General features: G+C 35.3%; 1 protein-coding gene across 3 annotated transcripts in view; it reads right to left on the bottom strand.

The window, feature by feature from the left end:
- Positions 1-17,319, bottom strand: part of LOC131075972 (RNA-directed DNA methylation 4) — a 101,382-nt gene extending 84,063 nt beyond the window's left edge. For 2 of the 3 annotated variants that reach the window (XM_058012977.2, XM_058012978.2), the window contains exons 1-3: positions 17,049-17,312; positions 16,894-16,980; positions 5,706-5,794 (exon numbers count right to left, since the gene is read on the bottom strand). In XM_058012977.2, the coding sequence (XP_057868960.2) occupies positions 5,706-5,794; positions 16,894-16,980; positions 17,049-17,130 (258 nt within the window). In that variant the 5' untranslated portion in view covers positions 17,131-17,312. Of the gene's footprint in view, positions 1-5,705; positions 5,795-16,893; positions 16,981-17,048 lie in introns of all 3 variants that reach the window. The other variant, XM_058012979.2, reaches the window with a different exon arrangement.
- Positions 17,320-17,692: the final 373 nt, after the last annotated feature.

Below are 17,692 nucleotides of genomic sequence, written 5' to 3'. Positions count from 1 at the left end.
AGTGAAATCCCTAAAAAATAGGAACTTTCTAAAAATAGAATGTTGCTCAAAATTTGCTCAAATTTCACTGGTAGCTTCCTTGAAGGGTCCTGATTCCAATACAATGATCATTTTTTCCAAAACCCTATGGAAAAGACCTCAAATCTAAGTCTGAAGGGCAAAACCCTAAAATAGGTAAAACAGGTTCCAGACTTAGCCAAATTCACTCAAACAACTTGCAGACTGATCAAATTCACCAAAAACACTTGCAAACTGAGGAGACCGAAGAGACTGCTGTGACAAGACCCAAAAAACCAAAACCAAAAGACCAAGAGGACCTAAAAAAGTAGGAGGGTCCCCATTTGGAATGGGGTGATGTGTGATTACATCACAACACGCACCATTCAAGAATGTGATGCTACATTGGAATTCAAGAATGTGATGCTACAAGAAGAAGATGTGATGGGAATGGTATCCTTTCTAAGAAAGTAAATGCTCATGTTCCAAGGGAAACTATAGACTTGGGAAAGAATAATTTTCAATCTGTGGCTACTCATGGAGATTTTGCAGCCCTTACATGTTTATTCACCCATCTTTCAACAAAGGCACTATGGTTTGCTACTCAGAGGTTTGAAGATGACAATCACAAGAAAGAAATTGAATTCAATTTCCATTCAGACAAAGTTCATCTCTTTCCTAAATCCAAGATGAAGAGGAGTATTTTGAAGGCACCTCATGACATTTTATATTTGAAGGATGGCAAGTATGTGCAAATGGATGATTTCAGAGGTATAAAGGGGAACAAAAGTATTATTTTCAGAAGATGTATCGGCTATAGTAGCAGATGTAATAGCTATTATAACAATCCTAATAGCAGAAAAGATCAGATCCGCAACATTATCAAAAGTATCAAGAGCTTCTGGTACAATTCGCTCAATGTTTGTGCATCATTTCAGTTTGGGATTAGAGCTACGAAAGATAAATTTTTGAAGGGGGGAAATGGAAACAAATAACATAGAAAAACTGGTTATGCATTCACAACAAAGTAACTCAGCGTTGGTACACATCTCGAAGTTATTCAAAGTATTTGGAAGGAAGATGCAACATTTCACATGCTACAAAGTTAAGGTTATGTATACAGTTTGTGATGACAGAATAGCAGGGCATCAAGATCTTGGAATTATATATTTGTAATTGCTTGAGGATAAGAAATTTTCAGAGGGAGTATTTGTCACGTCCCTTTTTGTTTAAATTTGGATTTTAGCAAATAATAGCCTATTTTATGTTTCTATGGGTTAATCAGGCAAGCACAGAAAGGGTCATCTGTGCCTCCAAGACCACCTAGAATAGTTCGCATGATGGTTCAAAAACTCCTTTAGTTCTTTTTTAATTGCCACAATTTGGGAGCCGGTTTGTTGAGAATTGAAAAATATTGCCGGTATGCCAATCTTAGCGACTAATGATTTGGTGATGAATAAGAGACAGCAAAAGTGATATTACAATTGTCACACCTGGAGAGAGCTGAGCATAAGCTTTTTCTCACCACCTGTAGGCATAAGAATAAAGTAAACTTTTCCAACCACAGCTGCTCAATCTGTAACAAACCAAAAGTAATTATTGACTCTTCATTATGGTTATCAATAACTAATTCTCTTACTCTCCTTCCACAACATTAAGTTAATGTCTTGAATGTGGGACGACCCTTCCGCCTTCGTTCACTGAACCAATTTCTCCAACTTTGCATATAGATGGATTCACACTTCCAATGCTTTTCTAGATCAAAATATGTGACGTTGGATTATAAACTTGTTCGAGGAAATCCAAACAATTATTCATCCTGGTGCCTTTTCCATGTCCCCATCTTATTCGAAAGCTCCTTGCAAAATCCATTTTGTGCACATTCTGCAAACATTTCATTTCATTTGCTGAGATGACATTTCCTTGAGGCATTTTGTCGAACAATTCAGGTATGTTGGCTGTGATTCCACATTTTGCATACATGTTTATGGGAGCAATTTGAACTACAACATCTGACAAAAATCTCCTTATCAACATGCATTGATGGATGTTTATAACCTGTTCCAAGTTCGCTATTTCTCCAAACCACATGCAGGACACTCTGCCATCACTATATTCCATGAGATGACATTTCTCTATCAAATGGATATCACAGTTTATCTGTGCCTCCACATTTTGCATGCATTTCAGCCCACACAACTTTATGGATGTCCATGCACTATTTCAAGTCTTTGATTTTGGCACAAGCACAGAGAATACTGGTAAAGGTGGTGAAATTTGGTTATGCCACTGCTAAATGCATTTGCACGATAGTTTCTAGAGCCGTATCAACAAATACATTTTATGTGCAGGTTGATTTTATTACATTTCTGTAAGAAATCTGGTCAAACAATTGATGTGTCTTGTCTACGCTTTCCATGCTGTGTGTCTATCAACTAGAACATTTATAATTAAAACATCAGACAAAATTTCTTCATTCTTCATGCTTTAATGTATGTCCAACCGCTGACTCAAGGCTCCAATTTTTGGCACAAACAAGGAGAAATTTGGTAGAGGACATAGAATTTGGCTTTATGCCTGCCAACCGTGTTATGCTCGAAAGATTCTACAACATTTTTAAACAAATCCATAACATGCATATTCTGCTGAGCTTTCACCCTGTTTGATCTTGATACTTGTTTGAATTGGATCTAAAGTGCTTTCTTCAATTTCCTCTGAAATATCTCTCATAACTTTCGAGCTGGAAAATTGGTGGGGCATTATTTCGGGCTGTAACACCCTTGTTGCTCTGGCCTGGGAGAAATTCCATCTCCTTGAAATAACAGCTCTTTGCCGCATTCTATTAAATTGTTCACTTGCCTTGGCTATGGTTTGTATGCGTATCTCTTCTTCGTAGGTTCCTAAAGCTTTTTCAACAAGTGTATTTTCTGCAAACCTTGTGATCATCGCATTCCATGGGAGAACATCCCTTTGAGGCATTCTTCTCAATCAATCAGATGCGTTGTTCATGATTCCTTATTTTGCATGCATGTCTCAGCATCTTGCATGAGGGATTTACCAGTGCGATAGCACCTACAACTTCTGAAAATCTTCTATCCTTCCGGCTTTGATGATTGCTTATAGCCTGTTCAAACCCTTTCATTTTGTACTCGAGTAGAGAAGATGCAGGTTGAGGTTGCGGAAATGAACTTTACAATGATCAAAAATCTTTTCAAGAATTCGATTTTGGAGTAGTTAATATAGCTACTTTTGGTTATGTTTTCAAAACTCACAACTCACAACTAGTTGTGAGTTATGAAAATGCATTTCACATCTCATTTACGTTCAACTTTTTCAACTCACAACTTACCCTACATTCACTTTTCACCATTCACAGCCTACTTGCATTCACTTTTCTAAACTCACAACTAGTTATGAGTTGTTGATTTTGATTTCACAACGCTTCCACATTCATAATTTGCAATTCACAACTTCTTAATGTTTGACTTTTCAAAATCACAACTAATTGCCAGTTATGAATTTGGATTGCACAATATTTTTTTTTCTTTTTAATCTTTAAATTTTTAAAGAAATGAATTTATTTTATTTTTATTTTTATTTTATTCACTTCATTTTGCCCTCTTTCTGAAACTTGTCATTACTTCTGACTAAAGAGGTGTTTGGGCTTGAAATTTTCACCAGGCATCAAAGTGGATGAGATGACCATAAGTCGAGAATTTATTGATGATGAGGCATCAAATAATGAGAGTTTAATATTTTTCAAAAAAAGGTTTATAAAAACGTAAATATTATTATCTCATAACGGTGAAGTGGGTCTTCACGAAAATTAGCCCCATGACTCAAAATGGTACTAGAAACATGTTCAAAAGATGATTTTCCTTGATGCCTTACCATTTACAAAATTTAATCGTCTTTGGGTTTTGAGTCTTGACCAATACATGACAAATTTGTACAAAACACGGCTTGGGGATGATGACTTTGAACTGAAACCACATAATTACACAACCCGAAAAATTTTGACAAGTACACATCTCAGATAAGTCAGATATTGGATCTAATGCAAAAGTTCAAAATTTGAGCATTTAAAAACTGGGGCAACAATAGGTACAGTCATTCTAACTATGTCTTCAGGTTTGATGTAGATGTTATCACTTGGAGTAGCAAGAGACAGATAATTGTTGCTCTTTTGTCTACAAAAGATGAATATAGAAAATCAATGGAAGCAGGCAAGGAAACAATGTGGCTTTAGAAGGTTATTGGATGAGCTACATATAGGTACTAATTTAAGTTACCAGTCAAATAAGAAATTACCTGGCCCAACCTAAAATAATATTATGAATTGTTTCCCTTGTTTTATCCTTTAGCCTACGGGAAATGGGAATAGGCTAGACGTCTTCTCCATGTCTCTAACTCTGAAAAGGGGACATGACATTCAGAGTCATCAACACATCTATCTGGATGACCTCGATGATCTTAATATGCCAGGTATCTTCAATCTTCTTCAGAAATCTCTAGTCCACATTTCAGTTCTTCCTCACCATTACAAGTTGAAAAGTTTCTCATAGAACCCAAATTAGAAATGTTCATCATCTTTATCCCTTCAAAACAATTTGATCTCCTCCCTTTCAAGGGTTCACTGGAGGTTCCTTGGGATATTATCAAAGAATCTGGGGATGAAAATGCAGATATAAGGATAACAGTCATGAAGAAGAAGCACTCTACTTCAAAGATGGATAAGGCATGGCACAATATGAATCTACAGTCCCCTGACAAAAAAGGTTAGTCATTGTGGCAAGAACTCTGCAGATTTGAAGGAAAAGGAGGTAATTTTGGTGGACAAAAAGGTTTAATACTTTCTTATATGTTTAGTAGTTTTGATTTTTTGATGGGGTAATGACCAGATTTTCAAGCAGGCTGGAATGCATGATTTTGAGCTTCCCCAATATGGGTCTGAAGCACACTGATACTGCTCTTTATATTTCAAGTTTACTATAAAGGGAGTAGACCCTATGTCCCAAATTCATGAGTCAAAAAAAATGAATATATACAAGTGCATAACTTAGAATGCATTAACATTTAAAGCCTAGCTAATCACTCTTAATATAAAAATCTATCAGCAATTGAAATTCTAGTCTGCACTGTAATTCACATTAAAATCAAAACTTATTATTAAAGTGCATGAAAAGGCACATGTTATAGAACAGAACTTATACAACCATGCAAAAAAAGTCATGGTTATTCATGAATACTCTATTTACCAGGCCGGCATCATTCTTTTTATGTAGCAGCCTAGCGTTCAAGAAATGGATTTCACCACATATCTACAAATCCTTCAAGAAGAAGAAGCCTCCATGACAACTAATACTCTATATAAAACTGCATTTTCAATATAACATAACAATAACCACTAAAATACACACTCATAACAGAAATTCGGAGCATTGATTCAAAGAAATATTCAAATTGAAGAGCTTCTTGGTTTCTTGTATGGAACCTGTTCACTAGAAAGTGGCTTTGAATTATTTTAAATCTCACTATAGCTATTTGAAGCTGAAAAAGACAGTGCAAATCCCTCAAACTAAGAAAATTACATCACAGTTGTCCCCATAATAATCACAATCAAAACTGACAGAAGGACAGAACTGAAGGCCTCAAAAATAAGAGATACATTTGGCAAGATAAATAAATCCTGGAAGCAAAACACTCACCAGAACTGATTCTAGGAGCCCTTTTTGTTCATCTGAGCAGTTCACTGTCTCCACATGATGAAACAACAATTTCCTGACTGCTGGTACTCCTGCAATGCAAAAAGATTTACAAGTAGATTAATAGCTGCTCAGCATTATTCTATTAAAAGCACATTGTCCAAACCGCAAGTAAAGCATTGTCACAGTTTTGCCCAAAAACAAACTAGACCTCCGTACATGGATATTGCTTATTTGTTCCCAACCTCCAATCAACCTTTAGTTTATTGATTAATTAATGGGAAAAGGAACTTGTAATGTCCCCACTTTGAAATAGAATTTAATAATAAATATAATAATAAAATTTAAATATTAAAAATTAAATTAAAATAATTAGTTAAAATTTAATTAAGTTAATGAATGGTCAAAGGACATTAAATGAAAAGTTGTGACTCCCTCAAACATAAGATATAAAAGGCAGAAGAGAACATCATTTGAGGTGGGATAATTTGGGAATCAAAAGTGCAGATCTGATTGTGAAAGGTTGTGTCAATTTCAAAGGGCAGAAATAATGAAGAGCTGCACTCTTTCAAAGGGTGCTAATGGTGAAAGGGTGTGTCTCTTGCCAAAGGGCATACATGATGAAGAGGTGTGACCTCTCCCTCACATTGAGAGATATAAAGGAAAGTTATCAAAGCATTCAGGGACATCACCAGGGAATCAAATCAGATCAGATCAGAACTGTTATTAAGTTACAGGCAGTAACATCCTTGTTCTTGGTGGTATGCATGTGGATGTGCTTAATATGTATGCTTAATATATGACGCCTAATAATGTTCTTATGCAGAATTTAATAGTAATATTAATATAGACTGCAATATGTAAGACAGTGTAATAATGCTTTTCTATCACTAATTGTTCATATGACAATTATGTAAATTGTATGATGGAGTCTGTAATACCTTTCAATTTCACCATCCAATTATGGGGGAAGAATACAAGGAAGCAAGAGAACTAGACTCCAGCAGGTACACCAACCCTGAGTGTGGGCCAAAAGGCCAAGTTGACGAGGTCCTTGGTGCTCTTGGGCTTGTTGGAGAGGGATAGACTCGAGGCACCTTGTGTGATTCTCCTTGAGCTCCATATGAGGATAGGTGTAGGGCGAGAAAGGGTTGTTGAATCCTTCATATACACTCTGCAATATATTAAGAATGACGGATTTATGTTCTATCATGACATAATGGAAATGTTGTCTAATTTGTTGTGCAGGTTCCAGGACAAGCTTTAGTTGACATTAGTGTCCTTCTATTGTTCTCTCTATGCACTAAAATTGTGATTCTAGGACAGAATACAAGAGGGTCCCATTAGGGGACATTACAGAACTAGACTACCTTAGCTCTACATAAAAGAAATGTATGTATTATCCTTCATAATTTATGTGGATGTGAGCTATTAAGATCAAACAGGTCATTTCTTGGATATTTTTGTAAGTTATGTATTTTAGCGATTTCCAAAGTATTACAAATCAAAGAAGTGCACTCATTCCATGGACTTTTCACTGTCCCAGTTCACTGAGAAAGTAAATTGGATCATATTTTATGTTCCTCATCTGGCTAGTGAAAGCATCTAGATGCTTTGAAACTTTGGCTTTGGTTGATGCAACCTTTAATAACATTTGTTTGCTTAATTGGTTAAAGCTTTTAGAACACCAGCAATTTTATCTTACCCTATACAAATCTCATCAAGTTTGAAGCTTTAAACAATTAGATGGGATATTTTGAATTCCCAATAAGTTAGCAGCTCAAGTGCCCAACTTTGTGGCAACCATTTTGTGGACACAACTAGTTAATCTTTAGATTTATAATGTTAGCAATTTCCCTCCTTATGCCAATTAGAACTTATGTCAAACATGTTATGACTTAAAGATGCTTAGAATTATTAGGATCTCAAGCATTTTACATGTGGAATTTTATAAGTTGGCCATGCTTTGATTATTTCATGATGTGCAATGATTTAATTTAGTTAAATTGCCATGTGAATATTTGATAGATTGTTTATGCCATGTTATATTTAAGGTGCAGTGATGCCATATGAATTACATGTTAATCCCTGGATCCACATCAAAACCATCCGGGATTGAAGGAGGCGCACAGATTCATGGGAGGTGACTGAATCGACTGGGCAAAGAAAGACTTAGGCACAAAGGGCATTAAGTAAATATGGGTTTTAGAAAAAAATCCACTCTCAGATGACTAGCAACAGGACCTGCTTTTGAGATAGTGGAAACTTAGCCTTTGGGTTACACCATTGACTTGGCACATTGGAATGGCACCATGGATACACATCATAAGGAGCCAAAAAGTTAAAAGTAAATTAATAAAAATTCCTCATTTTAAATGTTTTAAAATTTTGATTACATGGCAAATAAGGCAAATATTACTTATAGAAAATGACAAGTGCAAAGAAAGGAAGTGAATGTACAATTGTATAAAGTTTGAAACATGCAAGTATGACTAATGCAACAGAAACAGACATGTCTATGGATGTCAAAGAACATAAAAAAAAAGTTTGGTGTGCAATGCGCATTACAAAAAAAAGTACAAGACTTGAAATGCATACAACCACTTATGGCAAAATATGACGTGCAGCCACACTGCAGGAACAGCAGCCTCTCCTACATAATTTATGAATAGACGATTGGGTACATTGTTGGCAGTTTGAGAAAAGACACTAAAAAGAGAAAAATGCACAACATCTTTTGGACCATTCAATTTTTCTTGCCCAGCAAAGAGGAGACTTGAAAGTTGTAAAACAACACTCGAGGTGGCATTTGCAGAGGGTAAACCGGCAAATTGAGGGTGTTTGGTGTCACTAAAAGATAGCTCTTAATTGGCCCATTGGTTCACAGAAATTCAGGAGTGTTTTCATCCTTTCATACACCTTAGATATCCTTCTATAGCATCCTTTTTATCACATGTATATAGTCTGCTTTGCCATTTTATCCATGGTATGATGGATGTGTTTCTTTGTTCCTTCCTTATATTGTGGAAGTGTATAGTTGCTGATCTCTTTCCATGTTTCACATTTCACTGCTGACATCCTTGTATACGTGGGATGAGAAAGAGAGGAGATTTTTAATAAAATACAAACTCTGAGAAAGTTAAAAGCTTTAAGCCTACATTTTTTATCCAGGCCTTGTCAACTGTGGGTGGGAGAGGAAAGTCTTGACCTACGCATTAAAGGGTGTTAATCCAAGGAAAGAAGAAAAATCCCTCGCCAATATGTTAGATTTAGCTGTGAAGCCACCCAAGATTAATACAATTGGAGGAAAGCAAGACAAGAATCCAGAGATGAACACTCAACACTCCCTTAGCATTGAACTAGCACTCATAATCAAGTGAGCTAGTGAACTTAGCATAAGGAGAGGTGAGGGCTGTTTATATAACAAAATATGAGCGAATAATTCCAAGAGGAATAATAACTCCCATCTGCCCAAAATAAGTGGAAGTTTTACCTACTTGGTAAATGTCAAATTACATGGTTATGCTAACTTAGGTAAGGACAAGCAAATGGTCATAGGAGGTGGCAAATAAATCCAAAAGAGGGTGTGACACTCAAGTACCCAAAGGTGGGTGTGATTGACACATGTAATTGAAGGATTATGCATGTGTCCTCATCCTAACCATTATAATATAACCTAAGCAAGCTTAATAATGTGTGTAGGAAAAATAATCTAACATAAGAGAAAATAAAAACCTACACTAATAACCCCCCTTAAGCATAGCTTATGTGGGTGAAAAGACACAAAGATGGGTCCCAACTACAAGGCCATGTTAGGTACCCATGTACAAAACAATCTCTCATAAATAGAGAAAGGGAGAAAACTAAGTGGGACAAAACTCCTCCCCAAAAGAGAGAAAAAGAAAACAAGTTTCCCAACCCAAGAAAGAATCTCATGCGAGCAAGAAATCCCCTCCAAAATAGAAAGGATAAGAAAGACTATGTAGCCTTCCCTTAAGTAATCAATTGTACCAATAGTTGATGCTCGAAACTGGATGTAGAAGATGGACCACAATAGTTGAACAACATTCCTCCCCTTAAAAAGAAACAAAATCAAAGGTGTATGTAGACTGTCTTCCCATTCCTAAGAAGAATATGAAGGAAGAAAGTGCAAAATGTATGAAGTCTTTGAATGTTGCTCATGTGTCTCCATATCAATGCCAAAAGTCGTCACATTCAAATCGAGCGTTCTAGACCACACTAATGAAGATGAGAATCCTAAACCTAGTAGAGATGTATGTAGAACAAGATCCAAAGACTCCAATATCTCCTTTGAAGATAAAGACAACTCCTACAAACGCTGCTCAAAAATATCCACAATCATATCAAACTGTGATGAATGATCATGTGGAGAATGAATGAGACGATCCAAAGGTTCTTCCACAACAACTGAAGAAGAATCAACTTCATCAAAGAGAAGATGAATGTCATGAAAAGTGTCTCCCAAGTTTGAAATATGAGACTTCACAAACAAACCTACAATGTCTTCCAAGCAGTCATCTCAAGGAATTGGATCTGGAAGACGATGTAGGTCTCGTTGCACTAAATCACAAGTAGTCATGGATGTAGCAACACAAGTATCCTCAAAAGCAACAGTAGATGGAGGAATACAAGGTTCAAGAACTGGATCTAATGTGAGAATCACTAGGTTCAAGTAACCAAATTTCTCCTCAAAATCGAAGTTCACACTAGCAGTGTGATCAGCAGCCAAAGGATCAGAACCATCATCACGTGCAAAGTCTAAAAAGGTATATAACTCAGATGCGTGATCAACCATCCCAGTAGCAATTATTTCTCTGCTTCCCAAGTCTCAAATGATAACCGAATCAAGTGTGAATTCCACAATCTTCCCTATTCGACCATGAGTGATCTGATAGATGGAAAGAAGATTGTTCAATATATGAAGTACACAAAAAATATCACTGAATGTGTCATCCCCAATATCAATAGAACATTTTCCAATTGCACTCATGTAAGTGTTTTTGCCCATTAGAATAGGTGGCATAACACAAGGTTCAAATGAAGAGAACATTGATTGTGTAGGAGCCATATGGTGAGAAGATCTAGAATCTAGGAGCCATCTCCCTAATTCAAAACTTGTATAAGCACAGAGAGCTTTGCCTTTATTTTTAGATGATTTGAAAGCAAGTCTTGCAAGACCTTTTACCTTAGTAGATCCTAATTGTTTTGAATGAGAAGTTGACTCATTCTAGAAGGTAGATCAATGTTATTCCTCTTAAGAGGATGTTTTAGTTCATCAATATCCTTCTTATAACAAGAATGTTCTTCATGTCCAATCCTCTTGCAATATACACGAGTAGGCTTCTCCTTCTTAGATGAGTCATATTTTGAAAATGATTTATTTTGTGCTTGATCTATATGTGGATTTTTCTTCAAGTTCTTTTGTTTCTTGTCAAATTGTCCTAACTCTCTTTGTCCCTTAGACTAACTAGCCAGCAAGACTTGATTCTTTGATGGTTTAATGAAACCAATTGAAAGAAGTTTTTGTTATTCATGTATTAACAATTCCAAAAAAGATGCAAATGAACCCTTAAAATAAGTCGATCCCATAGTTAGCTTGTGAGTGTGAAAGCTAGAAACAAAAGATGCATATTCAGGACCAAGCTTATTCAGTACATTGTAGACTAATTGAATGTCCTTTTTCTCAATACCACATTCTTTACTTTGTACTTTCAAATAATTAACCTTAGTAATAAAATCTTGTATGTTGTCAAAGTTCTTTGGATCAAGGCTCATCAAATCATTATCAATCTGATAGCCTCTAACTTCATCTATTGTACCATACAATATTTTTAACTTTTCCCAAGCTTCATGTGAACTTTTACATTCTTCAATCTGAAACATAAGATCAAGGGAAACAAAACTATAAAGACATCCAAGAGCTTTTCTTTGTTCAAGCATCCATTTCATCTTTTCCTTATCATCTATAGGTTCAACTACTTTTTCTTCAACATATTGAGTATACCCAAGTTGCATTAAATTGTTCCATGCATGTTGATGCCAAATTGTATAATTACATGGTGTACGCAAAGGAACCTTAGAATGATCCATGTGTAGGAAAAGAAGAGCACAAGCAAGCGAGCAAATCAAAAACACATGCACTAAGAGAAACCCCCCACCCCTTTTCACTAAATCAAGAATCCCCCCCAACAAAAAATGATTGTGGCACTTTATAAATCAGTGCGTTTACAATGTTGGAGTTGTTTTCTAAAGTTTTACAATGTCCAAAAATGGACTCAAATACTAAAAGTACATAAATATTTCAGAATGAGAACATCAGAATGGCACCAATGTGTAGTGCTCAGAAAAATATTCATTTTCAAAAAAAAAATCACCTCAAACCGAGGTCATCTATGAAAGTTACATCTGTTTGAAGTTGAAAAAATGAAGTTTGTCCTTCAAATCTGATGAGAAAACTGATTTTTTGGAAAAACGGGATCACCTAAGCGAAAAATAATTACACCACTGCGAATAGCGCAAAATTCTACCCCAAATTAAAAAGAATTGCACTGGAAAACTTTGTATGGTTGAGAACGATCCATCAGAAGATCAAGTTCGAAATGCAAAACTCCATTGGAGAGTCAAGTTTACACAAAATCAACTTTGCCAAATTTGGCAAACTGCCACTAAATTTAGAAAAACCGCCAATTTTACAAGAACCACCAAACAATTTAGAAGATACGCCAAATTTTAAAAAGCTCCAAATAATTTGTCAACTTTGAATGAAGTCCTGTTGAATTTAGTTGTCCGCCAAATAAACCACCAAATGTGGCAAGACTGCTAAAAGTAGAGGGTTCGGCTAAACTTCCTAGCACGAAGGCTGAGAAGCACTAGCGCATGCTAGCAAAAAGGCCACATAGTGTTGTGTTAAAATGTACAGCAAATTTTTTTTTTAAATTGTGAAATTTTTAATGATAAAAAATGTTTTTGTTTTGAAAATTTAATAATAAAAAAAGTTTATTTAAGGGGTTGAACCCCATAACCTACAATGCAGGTTCTAGGTGTTGTACACCCCAAAGTGGGTACCAACTACCAACACACCCTTTGAGTATGCTTCGATACCAAGGCCTGCACACAACGCAAGTAGCTACATACCTTTTTAACTTTTTAATTTTTTCCAAAGATTAAAAAAGCTTTTAAAACAACTCTAGTGAAATATAAAAAACTATGCTCTTTTTTTAAATAACAATGATTTTTTCATGCAGAAAAATTTGAAAAAAAATTAAATCCATACCAAACTATGCAAGTGGAACCATATGGCTCTGCCTACTAAAAATTTTGCTTTGAATTTGACTTTGACCAAAATTGACGATTTGACAGCCAAAATCGACGATTTGACAGTCGATTTTAAGGTTTTTGGGCCTTCTGAACGCAATGGCACAGACCATTTGGCATCAAAATGCCTCGAAAAATCAGCTGATTTTTGGATTTGGCCTTGAAACCTCTGGTTCACACCATCGATTTCACCTCCAATGTCTAATCTGGATGAAACAAAAAGCAATTCTGAATTTCTTGACTATTCTGAACTCAATGGTGCTCAGATTTCTTCCAAGAAGTTCCCAAAATACCTACACTGAAAAGCGAGATAGGAACCCCCCTAAAAACAAAAATTCCTTCACGTGTTTTTTATTCTCAATGCCATCATGAGATGGAAGAGATCATACTTTGCTTTCAAGAATGAAAAAGACTCTAGATTCCTAAAAAGAATGCTAACCCAAAACTCACAACTAGCTCTGATACCATGTTAGATATAAGCCACCCAAGATCAATATGACTAAAGGAAGGCAAGACAAGAATTTAGAGATGAACAAAACCCAGCACTCCCTTCGCACTGAACGAGCACTCATAACCAAGTGAGCTAGTGAACTTAGCATAGGGAGAGGTGAGGGTTGTTTATATAACAAAATATGAGCAAATAATTCCAAGAGGAATAACAACTTCCATCTGCCCAAAATAGGTGGGAGTTTTACCACTTGGTGAATGCCAGATTAAATGGATATGCCAACTTAGGTAAGGGCAAACAAATGGTTATGAAAGGTGGCAAATATATACAAAAAAGGGTGTGACACTCAACTACCCAAAGGTGGGTGTGAGTGACAGATGTAATTGAAAGATTATGCTAGGTGTCCTCATCCTAACCACTATAATATAACCTAAGCAAGTTTAATAATGTGTGTATGAAAAAAAAATATTCTAACATAAGAGAAAATAAAAAACCTACACTAACACAATCCTTTATAGGCCCCAGCACCGTTCTCCTTACTGTAACCCATCTCCTTCAATCATGCTTACTTAGGTACAATTTCTCAGTATTATATCATAGCCTGGATCTACTGTAACAGATATATATATTGAATGTATTACGGATTACCTATCATGGGATTTCAAATATCAATGGCATTCATCATATGGAGACATATTTGTATTAATATGCAATGGGGTGTTATAAGTATTCATAATATTATTGCAGAGCATAGACTAATGTGCATAAGAGATCAGTATGACTGAACATTACTGAATTTAGTTTATCACAGCCTGTATGGTATTTCAGAATTGAAATATATTCCAGTATACAAGAATATCGATTCATATGTATTATTACTAATAATCAGTTATGTAGTTATTTCTGTATATTGCAGAAATATTGCACAGAATCCATACTTGAAAACGTCTTCCTTCCAAGTGTTATTTTGATTATGGAAGCAATCTGTTCAATTTCCAATTCCTCTTCTTTTATTCATTTTTCTTACCCTTAATTGCAATCATTATCGGTTGCTCATAATAAAACGTGAATATATTCAAAACTCCTCTAACCAGAATGACAGTCTGAACATTACAAGGTTTCGTGTTAAACATACATATTAAGCACATTTCTATGCATACCACCAAGAACAAAGATGTTACTGCTTGTAACTTAATAACAGTTCTGATCTGAACTGATCGATGGTGATGTTACTGGATGCTTTGATTCCTTTCCTTTCTATCTCTCAATGTGAGGGAGAGGTCACACCTCTTCATCATGTATGCCCTTTGGCAAGAGAGACATCCTTTCACCATTAACACTCACTGAAAGAGTGTGAATCTTCATTATTTCTGCCCTTTGAAAGGGACACAACCTTTCACAATCAGATCTGCACTTTTTATTTAAGTCAGTTCTGCACTTTTGATTCCCCAAAATGGCTCTCTTCTCCCTTTTATACCTCATATTTGGGAGAGTCACAACTTATCACTTTATGCCTTATGTCCATTCATTAACTTAATTAAAAAAAAAATTAATTGTATTCTTTTATATTTTCATTTTAATTTTATTTTTATTCTTTTAAATTTTAATTTTATTATTAATATTCACCATTAAATTCTATTTCAAAGTGGGGACATTACACATTTTCAAGGTTGAATTCCTTCATCTGGGGCTTCAAAAAGAGCATTTTCTGATTTTTCCTAGATTTTGGAAAGTTAATTTTTCAGTTATTTTCAGACCCATGATTGTTATTAGTTTAGAAAGTTGGCAATTTGTGTCGAAGTTATGTTTTTTAGATATGTGGAAGCTTTCATTATTTTCTAGATAGATATGAAAATTACCAAAAATGGCAAATTTCAGATTTTGTAAAAATATGCCAAAAGGGAAATTTTTGGATTGTTGTTAAAATAGGCTTATTTTTCATTGTAAAGGCAAAATGGTTGGGAACTAATGAAGAAGAATCTAATTCCTGAAGTTTATTCTGCATGTCTTTTACTTCTGTTTAATGGTGAATGCTTAGTAGAAAGTTGGTTACATCAGCCTTTAACTTTAATGCCTTGATGTGTATGATCATGACGGATGTCACATGGATGTGACCATGTTCTTAAGCTGTAACTGCCTTTGTTATGACTTTCTTGAAGTCAAACTGATTGGCATTATGGTTAGCCCTAACCTTAGGCAACTGAAGCTTATGACTACTAGTGTAAGTTCAAATCATTATTGTTGATTCCTTTTCAATGTTTACGTCATGCATTTGTGGAAAACCCTAAACCTAGAGTAGATGCTTAGTTAGTGGTTATTATTCATCAAATGACAAAAACCATGGGCTGATAGGAAGTTAGGTTGTTTAAAACTTTAATCAACCCTGAGCCTGTGGTTCAGGATCATGGCTAACAAATGGTAAGAAGATAGACTGCTAATGAATCTCGGCTTGAGCTCAATTCAGTTGTCATTGTTCATAATTATCGACCTTACTCCACTGAATGTGAGATCATCATGGTTTGATAAGGAAACCAAGGAATTTTGTAGAAGTCACGAGTGGTTTGACTAGAAAAAAACAGAAGTTTAACAGCAGTTTTTAGATTCATTTAGCAAGGGAAGACACCGAGATCTTGGAGGATTCAGTAGAAAAGAAGATCTACAGGAGATTGACTGCATCTTATTGCCAAAAAACTAGACAAGTCTTTGAGTTAGTTGTCTTTGTTTTATCTTACCTTTTTATATTGGAAATGGAAATACTTATCCCTTCGGTTGCAGTATTTGTTGTCAACTTGGAGAATCCCATGGAACAGGTAAACTAGTTTAAATAAGGACAGGGATTATTATTTTACTTTACACGGGTTTGGAAACTCTTTAGGGGATGAGACTCGCATATAAACCCTGCTGTTGACATCACTTTGACTGTAAAATAATCTTCTCCTCTAGAATTGAAGCAATTCTGCAAGAAATGGCTGAAATAGGCTATCCAATAGGAATGACATGAAATTTAAGGAACATTTTCATGATCATAATAGGATATGGAATAGTTCAGAGCTGTGTACATCAATAAAGACCAGTCATCAATTTGGAAAAGCTTAAACAATCAGACGTGTTGTTTGTTATTTAGGACTTCAAATAACATCTTAATCATCAATTTTGAGAAATTTTAACAGCCCACACATCATTTGTTATCCGGGGCTTTGGAACACGTTGTTTGTTATTTGGGACTCTACAAAATAACAAACAAGGCACCAGCTTAGAGTTATTTTTCTATTTTACCATCAATTTCAACTAGCCCTAACAGTGTGGAAACTTAAAATTGTCACTTTGAATTCTTGAGGTGATTCTATTTCTCAAAAATGCATCCACCGAATGCTTCTCTTGTCAATTCGTAAAGGAGAAGCGTATTACCCTGAGAAGATGAGAGCGTGAGTCCACCAAAAGAATGAGAGAGATCTGTATGTTGGCGCTTCCCGGCTCTGTCGTTGATCTCCACCCCTGATTATGAAACGCCATTAACGTACTGCCCTCTTGATATAATAGAATATTAATTAAGTAAAACTTACAAAGCATGTCGAGTGGAGCCTGCAGCCGTTTTCTTTTAACCCTCACAACTAGCTGCTTCTCATCTTCATTGTCCGACGCCATGGTGGAGATGCTTCACAATCTCACACCTGAGCAGAGAGTGCAGTCTATAAATCCAAATGAAAAGAATTATATTACTATGCTTTGAATCTTTGCTAATGCTTTGAATCTTTGCTAAAGCTATTAGTGAAATTGGAACTTATCATCAATGATGTTAAGCGCCCCCATTATCATTGCTATAAGGCTATTCTCTTTACAAATTGTACATTAGACATCATATTATCGAAAGGCCAATCAAGATGATAGATTCCCCAAAAGCATGCAAACTTACACGTTGCTCACTCAATTTTTTAATTTTTTTTTAACTATCTTATATTTTAATATAAGTTTCATATTCAAAAGTTTTGTACTCACTCACAAGTTGGATAGGAAATTATAGAAATTCCTAATATATTTATTTCAACATGAAAATAAGCATTTTGTTATTTAGTTTTAATGGGTTTTTGGAATAATCCAATATTCATATGATTGTTCATGCTTGTAAAGGAGGGAAAATATATAGATGGTAAGATAGTCTATCATCTATAGTCTATTTAAACATCTAGATATACATTTTTAGATAGGC

Source organism: Cryptomeria japonica, chromosome 9 (genome assembly GCF_030272615.1).
Source record: "Cryptomeria japonica chromosome 9, Sugi_1.0, whole genome shotgun sequence".
Lineage (NCBI taxonomy): Eukaryota > Viridiplantae > Streptophyta > Pinopsida > Cupressales > Cupressaceae > Cryptomeria > Cryptomeria japonica.
Note: the sequence above shows the minus strand (reverse complement) of the source record. Positions and strands in the feature narration are given on the sequence as shown.